The sequence below is a fragment of the Vigna radiata genome, chromosome 8 (assembly GCF_000741045.1).
Source record: "Vigna radiata var. radiata cultivar VC1973A chromosome 8, Vradiata_ver6, whole genome shotgun sequence".
NCBI classification, from domain to species: Eukaryota; Viridiplantae; Streptophyta; class Magnoliopsida; order Fabales; family Fabaceae; genus Vigna; species Vigna radiata.
Window position 1 is genome coordinate 39,935,847 of NC_028358.1, and position 15,504 is coordinate 39,951,350.

Consider the following 15,504-nt stretch of genomic DNA (forward strand, 5'->3'; position numbering starts at 1 on the left):
AAACGGACCAATCACAAGTTGTCACGTATGCGTTGTCAAAAAATTATTAAAAAAGTGTTGTTAAAAGAAGTTTTTCCTTTTGTCTACGTCTGAAAGAATCCGAGGAGTGAGAGAACGATAATCCCAACCCAATTTACTTCTCTTTTTCTCTTTCTTTTCCTAAAATCTCGCCCTTTTTTTTTAGCTTCCGGCGGCAAACACCATCGCGGTTGACCAAATTGCCCTCCATTTCCTCTTGAAATCACACCAAACCCTTCCTTACCTTTTCCACTCAGATTCTCCTCACACCACAGTCAACTCAACCGTCCCCTCTCTCATTCTCTTCACGCCATGCTCCCTTGAGTAACCATCTTCCGCGGCGAATGGATTTCGTAGAAGGCGTTGGAGAGAGCTCCTCGCCGCCGCGCGCCTTCAGCGGTTTCGGAAACTACGACGTCCGCAACGACGTCTTCAACCGCCTTCTTGAAACAGGCCACGACCAGGCCGTTTCCAATCCCGAGTTTCGAGAGCAGTTGGAGGCTCACTTCAATCGTTTGCCTCCGAGGTTCCTTGATTTCACTATCGACTCACTAGTTTTCGATTAGCGTATTTTGGGTCACTTTCCATTTCTGACTAAGTCAAGTGTTGATTAATCCGTTGGTGTTGTTTCAGTTATGGACTTGATGTGAATATCGATAAAGCTGAAGATGTTTTGTTGCATCAAAGGCTTCTTGCTCGGGCAAGGGATCCTGATAAGCGTCCTGTTTACCACATACGCTTCCTCGAGGTACTGTTATGCTTAATCTTGAAGAATTACTCACTTGCCGGTGGCTAACTCCGTTTATCTCTCTATATCTGGAATTTTGAATTTGAGCCGGCTTTGGATCATCGCTGATCTATTTAATTGTTCAACCAGTTTCCATAATTTATATTTAGTGTTTAGATTTTAACTTAGAGTTTAATTTTCGTGCACGGTTGGTGTAAAGATTTTTACACTGGTAAAATAAATTTAGCTTCTACAAGAAATTAAAATTAGCTTACGTATAAGTTAAAATAAACTTTTCAAAAAGTTAAATGGAATAATTTAAGTAAATATACGGGCTAGTTAATTTTAACTTTTGAGAGAAATTTAATTCATTCCAACTTCTTTAGTGCTTTTTGCAATTTCATTTCGAAAATGACTTTTAAGGTAGTTATTATAAAAACAATAGAGTTACCATATATGGTGTGATCTGCGGTTGGATGACTGTAAACATTATTTACCTTGTCAGGTGCATTTCAATTTTTTTTAAGATAATATTTATCTGATTCGTTTATTGGTAAATGTGTCAGCACGTGTATTTCAGTTCATTCTTCATTTTTTCCAAGTATGGATTTAACTAGAAGCCATATTGGTTATGTTAATAAAGACAAAAAAAAAAGAGGATTAGGAAAACCGAGTACTAAATTTAGGTGCCGTTACCAAGCTGAAAGTCAATTTAATTGGAGAACACACCAACACCCACAAAGTAATTCCTAAGCTTTGCCATGAATTCTAAAAGTAAAGACGCTTGCAGCATCTTAATTTGCATATACAGTCAATAAACGTAATCTTTTTGGGTGGTTTAGGTGTATACTTATAGTTTGCCTGTTTGTTGCTTATAGTTGCACTGAAGAAGCAACATATATGTTGTTGATTTCGAAATTTTAGATTTTACAATGTCGGATACCCATCCAAAAGATAAACTAAATTAGACTACTTTGTGTCCTAGCTTCTTTGCTACAAGAATTCCTGAAAGAGTTTTACTTCGTAGTCTCTCTTAACTTGTACATCTTATATTTAGTTGAGCATTCAAGTACTTATGTTCGTACATGGTAGTTAGTTCTTTATATGATCCATCTGATGATTTTCCCTTTCTTGGTCTTCCTCTATATCTGTTTAGTAGGCTATCTCCATTTAACAAATTCTTCATCTGAGACCTCTATTGGTTTTCTCTTCAATACTTCCAATTCTTCTTCTTTATCCTTGAACAAATATTTTTCAATTCTTAAAACAATTGCCTTTTGTCTTCCCTGATTATTTTATTCATGCAATGAGTCTTTCATATTTCTTTCACTTTTTCATGTCCAAAAAATTTACTTCTTTCTCAATTTACTGGGCAGAATATTTCAACTAGAACAAATGGTGAAGATCAACAAATTTTAAGTACTCATTATAGGACAGGGTCATCTCATGCAACAAATGGGGTAGCTGTACAATCTGGGAAAAGGTATTGTATCCAGTGAACAGTGAAATATTCAATATATTTGCACAAGCATTTTTCAGGAAGATGAGGGATATTGCATATGATTTATATTATCAACTCTGTCTTCGTAATGTATGACTTAAAATATCAATGTATTGTTTAGATAAATTCTGTATCTTTATATGTACTGCTTATATTATTTTCATCAGTACGGTGAGGGAGGTTGCAAATGAGTTTGAGCCCTGCTCAAAGCTCGAGGACTTAAATTTGGATGTTAGAAATAACTCCAAGGAAACACAGGAAATATTTCTCGCTGACAACTTTTTTCAGAGGTACAACACTGGTCCTTACTTTTTTTAGTTTTTGAAATAGCAGTATAAAAACTTTTGTTAAAATTGGTAGACAAGGCTTCAATTTTTTTTTTCCTGCTTGGAGAAAGCAGGAAAACTGACTTTTACCCGCTGCCAAAATTTTGTGAAACATCGAATATATTGGAACTGAAAAATACCAGTGGAAGTAGAAAGGACTGTTGGATATAGTTTACCACATTTGTGGCAAAAAGCTTATTTTTTAGATTATGTGGCTAGAACATTTCCTCCTTTTTTAGATTATGTGGCTAGAACTCTTAAGGAAGGATTTGTTTGGGTTTGGGATTTGTGGAAGAGATCAAATCAGAGAAGAAAGGTGTTATTTCTCTTCTAACAATCCATATAGAGATTCATATAAAGTAAATGAGATGAGGCCCCAATATAAGCATCAAGTGAGAAGAATTTATTTGGTACTTTAGAGCATGTTTATTTTAAAAATATTGTTAACGTTTTCATTTGGAGGATATTTCATTGTATCTGTTTATGTTATTCATATGTTATTTACAAGTTTCAGGATTATATTCATTATGACTGATAGATTTTTAACCTTGTTTCACGTTGATGGAGGAACTGGACCTTTATATCTCAAGTCTATCAATATATGTAACTCAACATATTTGAAATTGAGGTAGTACCTGAATATTGAATTTAAAATACAGGCATGAACATTCAAGTATCCGAGTTCATGAAATAATATTTTCTACTGTTGACAAGCCAAAGCTGTTAAGCCAGGTATGTTTGTAGAGTTTATCTTATGTGTTGTTAACTTATATTTTCTAAATTAATTGGAAGTTTGAAACTCCAAACTATAGTGAGCTGAAAATTTTCAAATCCACTTGGAACAAAATAATAAAGGTTTCTTTTCCATAGTTCGATCAACTTAATGAAACAGAAATTTCCTCAAAATTAAAAGGTATTTGATAATTGGAGATTTATTGGGAAGTTTTGGTCTGTGTGTTAACTCATCATTTCAAGCATAAAAAAATTGAAGCACATGTTTTTAACGGGTATTATTTTCTTTTAGCTGTCAGCTTTGCTGTCTGATATTGGACTTAACATCCGTGAAGCACATGTTTTCTCCACAACTGATGGCTATTCCCTTGATGTGTTTGTGGTTGATGGGTGGCCAGTTGAGGTACACTACTACTTCTGATGAATGTGTATGTGGTTTCCCCTAAAGATCTCTGCAGAGTTGTATCTATGAAACTTGTCATTTTTCATTAATGTTAATTGGACTGTTGCATGTGTCGTTGCAAACACTTAATAACTTCTAATTAACGACACAATTTTAGTCTTGGTGGTTGAGCTATACCACAATAATATGAGCTCTGATTTGGTAGCAATTAGGTAAGATGACTATTATTTATACCACAAATGTTGCATCTGTGTCGTAATTACTTTAAAAGAAAAACGTTACTAGTTTCAGTTAAGACAAAAAAATGGTCTTATATTGGGAGTCAAGTTTGTAGGATTTAAGGGGGACTGTTATTATATTTCTCTTATGACAGGGATGTGTGCTGAGTCCAAATATCGCTGACTTTGCAATGTTGTGCTCAGGAAACAGATGAATTGTATGATGCCATGGAAAAAGCTGTAGCAAGAAGTGAGGTGCATTGTGTCTCCTTGGCTTTGTATTTATACTTTCATATGCTGGTTTTGTGTGAGATGCTAGAATTTTATCTCTGAAGAATGAATAAATGAAGAATGAATAAATGAAGAATGATTCTTGATTTTCATTGGCTTATAATTCCTGGAATGAGGGAGTGTAATTACTCTACAATTTTCTTGAAAATGGCTAATGAATATGGGATATAGCCTATAGGGGAAGACGGCTTAACAAGCTTAACATACATCCTGGAAAGCACTTAGTAATTTTGAATTTACCTTGGCCAGTAACCTTTTATTCAGGTAAAAAATTATTGAAAGTGACCGACCATCTGCACTTCTAGTAGAGGAATCCTAGTCTCCAAACTGCTCCTTGAAATAATGTTAAACGGCTGTTATCCACAGGAACACCAAAAATTAGTACTCTATCGCAATAATATCAAAGGGCCATTATCTGATTAAAACCCAGCTTATTGCTATAACCCCATACAACACCAGCCTGCATCACCATTTTCACAAGATCTTTCAATTTTTCATGCCTCCAAACCCCTAAGGTGGATATTTTAAAAATTATCAAAAGCTGGACAAACTCACCAATTATACAAAATTCTGATAGGTCAATTCCAAATCTGCCTCTCAGCATCTGTGAAAATGATGACTATTTGTCCTATCTCCATAATACACAAGCACAAACATTAGGAGTGGCAAACCTGATCAGGACACCGATATCTTTGTAACACAGACTTAAATTTTTCTATATTGAGTACCAGTGTCAGAAAATAGCATTATTTAAAATTCATTTAGCAGTGTCCCAACCTATGCTTTACTTGAAATTCGTTATCCATAACTTGTGATGTGATTTATTTCAAGAGTAAAATGTCATTCCCCCCTTTAACTTATTAATACGCTGAAAATTCATTTCTGTTCATCAGATGCCTTCATTAACAGATAATGTATATTGCTACAATCACTTGAAATCATGATCTTAAATGGAGCTCAAAGACGTTGAGTTTGGACCTTAAATGAAAGAAATGCGAAGTAGAAATTGGCTTGGTTAACAATTCAGCAAGCTGGTCTGTACATGGGTGTGCTGGACCTGATTTTGTTTGTTGATGATAAGTTTTCCAATAAAGAAGAGGTTCAATTCCATATGCTTTGTGCGAGCAGGAAGAATAGGATTATGGGCAATGCGTTCTACAGTCTGATTGTCACAGAACACGACTGTTGTGAGGCAAGGAACAGAAATTTCATGCATTAGAGTTTGATCCCAAAGAATATATGCAATAACAGCTGCAAGATTGCGGTATTCAGCCTTAGTGTTGGACCTGGCGTCAACAGTCTGCTTTGGTACCCTTTTAGAGAGAAAACTGTTGCTCCTGTAGGTTGATTTCAGTGATATAAGAAAGAATGAGTACAAGCCACATTGCTGAACCCTGTTAAAACCTATATATAGGTGCAGGTGCTGAGTTGGATTGTTTACTGTCACTGACTGAGCTATTAGATGACTGCTGTTACACTTACTAAAAGAACTGCTGCTTTACTTTAGAGTTTTTGTGTTCTCAAGTGATGGCATGAAGTTCCTTTGAATTTTTAAGTTATAAAGTGTATATTTATTGGGTTGACTGGAGTTTTATAAACATTTTTGTGCTGGATGTTTTCTGCATGCATTTTTGGGTTATATGACGTATTAGCTGAAGTTAAGGAGGTATTTGCATTTTATTCCAATTTTTTGTGATTTAGTAATTATTGAAGTTCGTAGCTCCTTTTGCATAGTATACAATCAATATTCTTCCTTTCTCCAGGGGTCATGGTCCCGTCCTTCAAATTCTCATTCAGCTGTTGAGAAAGCCTTAGCAACAGAGGGAAAATTGGGAGATTGGGAAATAGACAGGAGGTTGCTGAAGTTAGGAGAAAAAATAGCGTCTGGATCCTCTGGAGATTTGTGAGTTGTGTTGTATTTTTAACTTCTATTTCTTTCTCTTCTCCATATCATAATATTTATCTTTGTTTCTAATTTGCTTTATGATTCATACCCAGGTATCGAGGAGTTTATCTTGGGGAAGATGTTGCTGTTAAGGTTCTGAGATCTGAGCAATTGAATGATGCCTTAGAGGATGAGTTTGCTCAAGAAGTGGCAATTCTGAGGTCAGTATTTTTGCTGCTCAGAGTTTAAGGCCATATTGCATGTCATAACTTGTTTTTCTAATTAATTGTATAAATTCTCTTTGTAAAAGGTTATCAAATATTTGTTATTCTGTGTTGTGCAATGGAGTTTATTTGGAACAATTATGTTATCTTCTTCTCGAGGAATACAAATTTGAATTGGTAAAGGATAAATTGAAATATCTACTCAAGTACCAACCACCAAGTTTTAAGAAGTCGTTTCTCATGAGAAAACTATCAGTTTAGGTAACTGCTTAGTTGTTGCATCCTTACAACTGTTTACTTGGTTAACCCTTGAAGAACTGGATATCTGTTTACTAGAAACTTCTGACAATTGATGTCAATTGTAGCATCCTTACGACTCCATTATTTTCATTTGATGTTCTGTGTTGGGATTTCTCCATATACTATTTAGTTTATCTTGTCTTTAGGAAATAAATTTAAAGATCATTTGCCAATCACTTTCTCATTTAGGTTCTGTTCTTTCTCTTCGCCGAAAATCTTTTGACAATTTCACTTTTGTATTTCTGAATGCAGGCAGGTACAACATAAAAATGTTGTTCGTTTCATTGGTGCATGTACTAAGTGTCCGAATTTCTGCATAGTAACAGGTATTGACCAATCCATTTGGTTCTGCAGATATATTCTTCTATATTTAATGTGGAGATGATTGCTGTCCTTATTCATTGATATCGTATGGATGTAAAGACTATTAGAATCTCATCCCTGAAGTTTGAGATTCAAAAATAAAAAAATAAAATACTCGTATCAATGCCCCTTTGACCCTTTCAACAGAACAATGATTAGTGAGGAAGAACTTATGGGACGGTTCCTTATTTATGAGTTAGTGTAACTATTGTGTTTAGCAAAATGTTTTAGTGAATTTGTGATGATTGAGTAAACTGACACAAAAATTCATAAGTTTTAAGGAATTCAAGAAATCACAGTGTATGAAGTTCTATGAAACAGTGGACACGACATATATATGTGAATTGCTAAGTGCTAATCTCTCCATTCATGTGTAGATCTTCCAAATGAAAAACACGTTTTGTTGGCCAAATTTTAAGAAGTGAATAATGATACCATTTTATTTTTTAAATTTAATTAACATTTTCTTTTTGTTACTACAAATTTTCCCTAACCTGTATTCTCTGAATAGTAATTATTTGTTTATATCATCTCTCTCCTTTTTGAGTATTGCTAAATCACTTTTACCAGAAAGATGCTAGATTCAATCTAAATAGGAAATGTAGAGGATGTTGATATATGTATATATATTTGTTGGTGTGTATGCATGTATTGACTTTCACATACAAAATTAAAAGTTGTTTTGATATAAGTTATAAGTGCCTAATGTTAATTCAGATATTTTCACAAATTAAGCAATATAAAAAAGGAGTTATCTTCTCATTTCCAATTTAATGCTTTTTTCGTTGCTATTCATTTTTAATTGGTTAAATAAAAATGTGTTGTAATTGTAAGTTTTTCAAAAATAATAGTCATTTGAACTGTTATGGATGAGTTTTACATAATAAAATTTAACTTGAACCAGAAGATAGAAGTTCTTTAAACAATTTCATTTATTAAAAATGTTATTTTTGTTAAAGCTTTCAAGTAACACTGCTATATATAATCGGATATAACCCATAAAAATCTAATATGGTTACAATCGGAAATTAATTAGTGTGAAATTTTGTAGGTAAATTGACATCTAAGTAATTTATAATGACTTTGATAATTTATATTCATAAGAGTTATTTTTTGAAAAAAATTCTGTTTAGTTATTTTAACCCAGCAAAGAGAAAATTAGAGAAATGTTCGTTTTAGATTTTCCTTTTTTGCTTGATGATTACATGTAGATTAGTATTTTGCAGTTTTTTGTTTTTTTTAATTGTTACTTTAATTTAATATTTCGATTTAAATATGTAAATTTCAAGCTGAAGTAATAGTATAGTAACTCAAATATTAAGTGATTTTTTAAGTAGTGTAGTCACTCAACCTGATTTTTCTTTCCTGAAAAATAGGGTAGCTACTCAAATATTAAATAATGGCGTGAAGTATAGTTGTATATTTTATATTAATTTTGAACTTTGCTATCATTTTGGTAAACCTTATAGTGTGTTTGGATGAGGTTTTCTAAGAGACTAATTCATTTATTTGATGAATTTAAAATTCTTTGAAGTAAAATGAGTTGTTTGGATGAGAAAATTGAAATTTACGAATTATTAGAAGACATTTCAATTAACTAAAATTTGGAATTCACTTAAAGAAAAAGGAGGAAATTGAAATTTTCCAACTAATCACTTTCTCTTTACACATATATACCGAAAAAATGTTAAGTTAAATATTATTTGAATATTTAAATTTGACTAATAATTTTTTGTAAAGTTTAATTTAAAATTTTATATTTGAAAATAAATATTTTGAAAATAATGAAGTTGTTTCTTAAAAGTGAAATTTAATCACTTTAACCAAACAAGAAAAGTGAAATGTAATTTGAACAAAATATTTAGAAAATGAAGAGGATTCAATTGCAAGCAATTCAAATATTATGCATTTCAATTTCTTGGAATTATAGAAATCCCTTATCCAAACACAGCGTGAAGGTATTGAATATAGTGTAATTTATTCTTATAAAATTAAAATCCTTTTTGTCCCTTTTTTGTGAGCTTGAGATCAAAGGATTTGTCAAATGGTCAGTGAAACTGGGCACTATTGCTATACGTTAATTTGTGAACCAAGATTCTTTGAATATGCACTATTGCTATACATTAAGAGTTTTAACATAACAAGAAACGCACATATCGTGTACAGCTCTGATAAAGATGTGGTACCGTACAAGAGTTATAGATGCTTATTTTTTCATATTACTTTTCTATTATAATTCTTGATTACAAGTCATTTCTATGTTAGTACAATTTTTAATAACGGGTATAACACATTGTAGTCGAAGCTTTTCTTTAGTTTTAAACATTTTCTTTCTCTTATTAATTAAATAAATTGTGCTTTGTAGAATGTAGTCATATTATCAGTATCAATTCATTATTTATTAAATAAATGAAGGTTTTGCTAGTTTGAACCTTTATATTTCACTTCATTTATACTTGCTTATGCATCCATAGCTTGTGGTCTAGGCCTTATGTAGTTTGAAGTGTAGTTGTATTCACAAGACTGTCAATGTTAGACTTCTTTCCTTATACACATGAATTGTTTGATCATGATATATGAGTAGTCCTATACTAGTGTGCATTGATTATATATCTTTCAGGATTTACAAATAGCATCTTTACAAGTTTAAGTGTTTTCTGTCTTAAATGTCAAGTGCCCTTTGGTTCTGAGTAGTGTGGTTTTTCTTCTGATCACTTGACCTTGTGCTAATATGTTCATCATTTAGTACTTTTCAGGGGATTTATTAGCTCAAAACACTGGTCATCGCAACATTTACAATGTGACTTGTTCATGATGCAAATCAATGTTACGGGACTTAGAAGGTTTCTAAATGTCATGCAAATTGATCTCCATTGTTGTAATTATGGGATTGTGGATCCCATGTCTAAGGCAATCTTCCTCTGTATGTTTTATGATATCAAGAAAAATGATCTGAAAATCAAGTAAATAAAGTATCTTCGCAGATTCATGTCATTGGATATTAATTTGTTGTGGATATTATGTTCCCTAAAGATTGGGTGTCAAGCTTAGGATTATTTCCTCCGTACCCGTGTCACTGCAAGTGTACATTGTTTGTTGATACTGAACTAGTTCACTTCGTGGATATTGTTCGTCTACTCTAGCGAACTCAACATGCTAAATGATTTTGGATTTAAGTTTTTCCTAATGATGTTAGATGCAAAACAATATTAGTTAAATTAACTTTGGTTTTCAACATCGATTTCTGTTTCCTTCCTTTTGAGAGATTGCCTAGCAGAATCTACTAGTATTATACACCACCATTGTACTGATAGTGTTATATGTTATTATTCATTTATTAAACCTGTGATGTTTCTTCTATTGTCCTTGCGCGTTCAAGTATTTAGAATAATGCTTTAAGGCATGTGCCTAATTTTGGCTTTGATTAATTAAATTCATTTAAGCTTTGGAATACTTGTATTGGTTAATTAAAAGCTGCTCTCTTCTCTTATTTATTGTTCAATGTCTTTCTTTTAATTTAATATATCAAAATTTACTTTATCGTTTCTTTTGTTTTTGTGCAGAGTATATGCCCGGAGGAAGTCTGTATGATTACATGCACAAAAATCATAATGTCTTGGAACTGTCTCAATTACTAAAGTTTGCAATTGATGTCTGCAAGGGTATGGAGTATTTGCATGCAAACAACATAATTCACAGAGATCTGAAGACAGCTAATTTGCTGATGGATACACACAATGTAAGAACTTTTTGGATGTTTGAAAGTACTAATTCTCTATCTATACAGCATTACCCTTACTAAAATGAGTGCTGCCTTGTATGCAAGTGACATTACTGAGGCAGATAATTGCTATTACCTTTCTGTGTATTTTTAATCCAAGAAATTTATTTCAGGAGTTTTGTGTAATTTTATGAAAAATAATCCACAAGTTCTCTGAATAAATTGTTGAAGTATGATAAATAATAAAGCTTCCTGTAATAATTGTAGTACAATGGTTTAATTGACATCACAGATAGCATTAGTAGAAAATGTGATATGAAATTTATACACATTTAAATTTTTGGAAATATGCACCCTATTTTATATCAATTTAATTAGGGAATGTGATTTGTTTGTCATTTTGAGGACTGCTGCTGCTGCTGTATCTTTTAAGGATTTTTAATGTGGCTGACTACGACGTGTAATTTATTTTTGAGTTGCATATATATACATACATATATATTACTAGATTATGTTCATTAAGTTTTTAATTTTTTTTCTTTTCCAATTAGGTTGTTAAAGTTGCAGATTTTGGAGTCGCTCGGTTCCTAAATGAGGGGGGAGTGATGACAGCAGAAACTGGAACATATAGATGGATGGCACCCGAGGTTTGATTTGAACAGAAAAATGAAAAAAAAAAAAAAAACTGCTGTACTTTTTAATGTGATTTTGTATCAATGTTACATAAACTGTAAAGCTAAGGGTGCTGGGCCATTAATAATTAAAACTAAATGTTTCCTTTATTGACTACTTGGAAGTTTTATTAGTTCTATGGAATTCTTATAGACTCTTAAAACCTAATCTGCATTTTCTTGTTCAACATAAACCATGACAGATTCTCTTAGGAATTACGACAATTTTCTTCATATTTCCCTCAAATTTGTACCTCTGTGAGAACAACACGTGCTTTATGCCGTGATGTGTCTAAATGGTACAAATCTCAGAAAAATACAAGATTTATGATTTTATTATTTCTATTTGTTAGATATTAAGTTGTGTTTATGTTAATTAGGAAAACATAGACTCTATGCTTATTATGTTATTTTTGCATATTCATTTGTATTTAGGCTTAGTCCACATTCTTATTATTATAAAGACACACAAGGAAGATTTCTCCTCATCTCTTCACTATTTCATACTATTAATTATTTTCTGTCTTGTATCAAGTTCTTGCTTATTGATATGTTTGATCTATCAGTTGCCTTTTTATTATGACTTTCTTTTATTGTGTGTAAGAAATTATTTTATTAGTGTGGAAGAGATGTCAAAAGAATGAGGGATTTTGTTTTAAAAATATCATTTATTAACATAGAAGAGCTCTATAATTTTTCTGAAAATACGGTAATCGAATTCTGTGAACCGGATGCTAACCTTGCCATGTGGTCAACGCAAAGTCAGATCATAATAAATGCATTTCTATTTGATAATAAATGCACACACACATCTCTGTTCTGCCTAAACCTAAGCTGGAACAAAAGGGAACGGGCAAAAGAAATGAACACGGATAATCTCTTTCTATATTATGACCTTGCTTTACTTTTGTTTTGTTCTGGTTTTACTTGTAAGTATCTTACTGTTAATAAATTTTCTCATAAGGTTATAAATCATCAGCCCTATGATCAGAAAGCAGATGTTTTCAGTTTTTCCATTGTACTGTGGGAATTAGTGACCGCAAAGGTATGAACCTAAATTGGATACATATTATCGTATTCTTTTCATATTCCTTTCACACTTGAACTGTATGTTTGTGTGTCAAGAAATTCCTTGTAATTTTTTTTTCATCTGATATTTCAGGTACCATATGACAACATGACTCCACTACAAGCGGCTTTGGGTGTGAGACAGGTTTGCTCTTCACTTATCAATTAGACTTGAATGTTCTAGCAAAATGTTTCTTAACAACATTGTATGTATTCCTCTTTACAAATTTGTTTGTAAATTTTAAACTGAGTTTTCTTAATCAAATTTGTTTTCCTTTTTCCTATCGACTAAAACAAAATGTGAACCAATAACCATTGGTTATTTATGCATACCTGTTGTGCCATAGTCTAGTATTTTATTTTTGAAAATAACTATACTGTGTGCGACTGTTATGGAGGATGTCGTGGAATGAGTCAGTTCTGTCATCAGAAGTTGTTGCTTGACTTACTTAAGGATGTGCTTTTTCTCATCTAAATAGTTTTCGGTAATTGCTTATATTTTATCTCACATTCAACTGGAAGAGATGAACCCTGAATTAATTTGAAGTCATAAAGCTAACAGAATAGAGATCATACGTTATGGCCAGTACAAAGATGTCAAAGATGATAATGGCGAGCATGAAATTGTAAACTTGAATCGGCAAGCATTTCAACTTTTATTTATTTCTCCCTGTCATTAGTGTCAACGATAAATAAAAGCTAGGCGAAAGATTTAGTCAACAGAAATAAGTATTCTGCATGAGTGAATGCATGTTTATGAGAACATATTTGCAGTAGAAGTTTTCAACTAGGATAATCCATTTTATGTCTGACCCAGCTGTAATACTGTACATCCTTCAGGGTCTGCGGCCAGAGCTTCCGAACCATGGGCACCCTAAACTATTAGAGTTGATGCAGAGATGTTGGGAAGCCATTCCAATCGACCGTCCATCCTTTAATGAGATAACGGTTAAACTTGAAAATATTTTGCAAGAAATGGAGGTAAGTTATATTAACGTTTTTTTCTTAAAAGTTAGGGCAAATTACATTTATACTCCCTTAACAGACGTGACATTGCACCCAATATCCCTCCCTCTTCCATACGCAGATATTTGGTGCAATTTCACCAAAGTTATAATTTGCCCTAATAATTATTTTTATTCTTTTTGTGAACATTTAATTTAGCTGGCATGATTGTTGTTTATACGTGCAAATTGCAGAAAGATTCAGAAGCAAATGGTGCTTGACATTTTGTACACAAACTAATATTCCAGATCTTTGAGACGGTTGGATGAATCTGACCTTTTTTGCTTCCACTGGCTATTCATATAGCTGTGAAGTTTTTCAAGTTCCTCTATTGCTCCGAGGGAAAAAGGCGATCACATACAAATTGAGAAAATGTAAAGAGGCATACTAATATTATAGCTGACTATACATATATATTCCAGGCAAAATCACGTCAAACTTCTCTGAAACTAAATTAATTGGAGGAATGCGTTCCACGTGGCTACAAAGAAAAATAGTTGACGTAAAATCGATGAAGTGTATAGTGAGAGTAAAGATGTTGAGCGTTAATGGGTCGTTTCTTTTTTCCTTTTTTGGGTCAAGGACTGTGCATTTATGTTTCGAGCTGTAAATTAGTTACTGGTATAAACCTGAGTCCTCCTATCTAAACTAGTTTAATGTAAAGTGTTACCTACCCTTCCCTTGTTATATTTATATTCATGCTATTATTTTTATTGTTTAGAGGAGGTAAATTTAAGGAGATTAATTAAAACGTCTAGTTAATTAATGTTTTGCTGGAAATCTCACTGGATTATTAAGCTATAAATTATATTATTGAGATTTATACTAGCGTTTACACAGATTTAAGAAGAATGTGCCCAGTAATTCTTGATTTTCTATTCCAAACATGTCTCCTCCTGTTATCTCCCATTCCAAACATAAACACGCACATACAAATATAGTTTATATATATATTTTTATAATTTTAATATTTTTCTATAATTTTAGTATAAAAACTATATAGTTTATTATTTGATAAATTTATTAGATAAATTATATAATTTATATTTCTAACATGCCATATTAGTAAAATCACTTTACTAATTAAAGCATTTCGTGATTTATATAAAACATAATAATTACATATATAAAATTCATGTATTATTCTATTCATTTTTAATTTATATAAGTGTTTATCAAAACACAAGGATTAACAAAACGAAAGAGAAAATTTGTACAATACAAAAAGAAATATACATTAGTAGTTTCCATTTCTACTTTTGAGCTATCTCACTGGTAAGAGTCCTTCATGTATTATCCACTATTTCATTGTAATTACAAAATCATATCAATTAGAAATATAATCATAAACCATGGTAAGTTAATGTATTTGAAAGGGAATAAAATTCATAAAAAAAACCAATATTAATATAAAGAACCCATTTCAAACAATTTATTCATTTTACACATTTAGTTAGAACATCTATAAATTTCTATTATCGAAAGATTTGTATTGAATTGGATTTAGGGATTATGCACTTGAAATATGGATCTTAATAGATTTTATTTTTAATATCTAAGTTTTATCTAATCTCGTAATAAGACTTATGTCTATTTCATCTAAAAGATTTAACTTGTTTTGACTCATCATATAGATTTGGTTAAAGGAATTTCCATCAACTCTGAGTCATAATACTAAATAAAGTCGAAATATTATTGAATTCTTATTCAATACATCTTAAATTCCATTAAGTGAAATATTTTCTTCCTTAAAAGTTATTTTACTTTTGTGGTAATACATTTATATATATTATATTTCTCTTCACATACTATCATCGCATTTATATCTAAAGATTTTTCAAATCAATCTTTCTAAAAAACCAATAAATCATGTTATATGAAAAAACTCATTTATTGTTAAGGGATATGATGACTTGACTAACAAGCGGATATTGAGAGAAAATCCTTAAAAATTTCCCTAATAAATGTTTTGTTCATTAACAAATAAAACTTTTTAGGGACAAATTTTCACAAATTCGTCCAACGAGTCTTATCTTGTCCAACGAGTGAAA

The 15,504-nt window shown here is 31.7% G+C and overlaps 1 protein-coding gene across 1 annotated transcript; it reads left to right on the forward strand.

Annotated features, from left to right (window-relative positions):
- Positions 1–86: 86 nt before the first annotated feature.
- LOC106772121 (serine/threonine-protein kinase STY46) lies at positions 87–14,233 on the forward strand. The gene is made up of 16 exons (XM_014658300.2): positions 87–544; positions 652–766; positions 2,122–2,228; positions 2,414–2,536; positions 3,232–3,304; positions 3,597–3,707; positions 4,130–4,180; positions 5,980–6,119; positions 6,215–6,322; positions 6,878–6,951; positions 10,552–10,727; positions 11,261–11,356; positions 12,345–12,425; positions 12,543–12,593; positions 13,289–13,429; positions 13,648–14,233. Exons 1-16 carry the CDS (start codon positions 363–365, stop codon positions 13,672–13,674), a joined length of 1,656 nt encoding a protein of 551 aa, XP_014513786.1. The 5' UTR covers positions 87–362; the 3' UTR covers positions 13,675–14,233.
- Positions 14,234–15,504: the final 1,271 nt, after the last annotated feature.

Bases quoted from the DNA above. Each gene is read 5' to 3' on its own strand.
- LOC106772121 (XM_014658300.2), top strand. From the start codon at position 363: ATGGATTTCGTAGAAGGCGTTGGAGAGAGCTCCTCGCCGCCGCGCGCC. The intron at 2,229-2,413 runs GTATTGTATCCA...TATTTTCATCAG, and splicing joins GCTGTACAATCTGGGAAAAG to TACGGTGAGGGAGGTTGCAA. The intron at 4,181-5,979 runs GTGCATTGTGTC...TCCTTTCTCCAG, and splicing joins AAGCTGTAGCAAGAAGTGAG to GGGTCATGGTCCCGTCCTTC.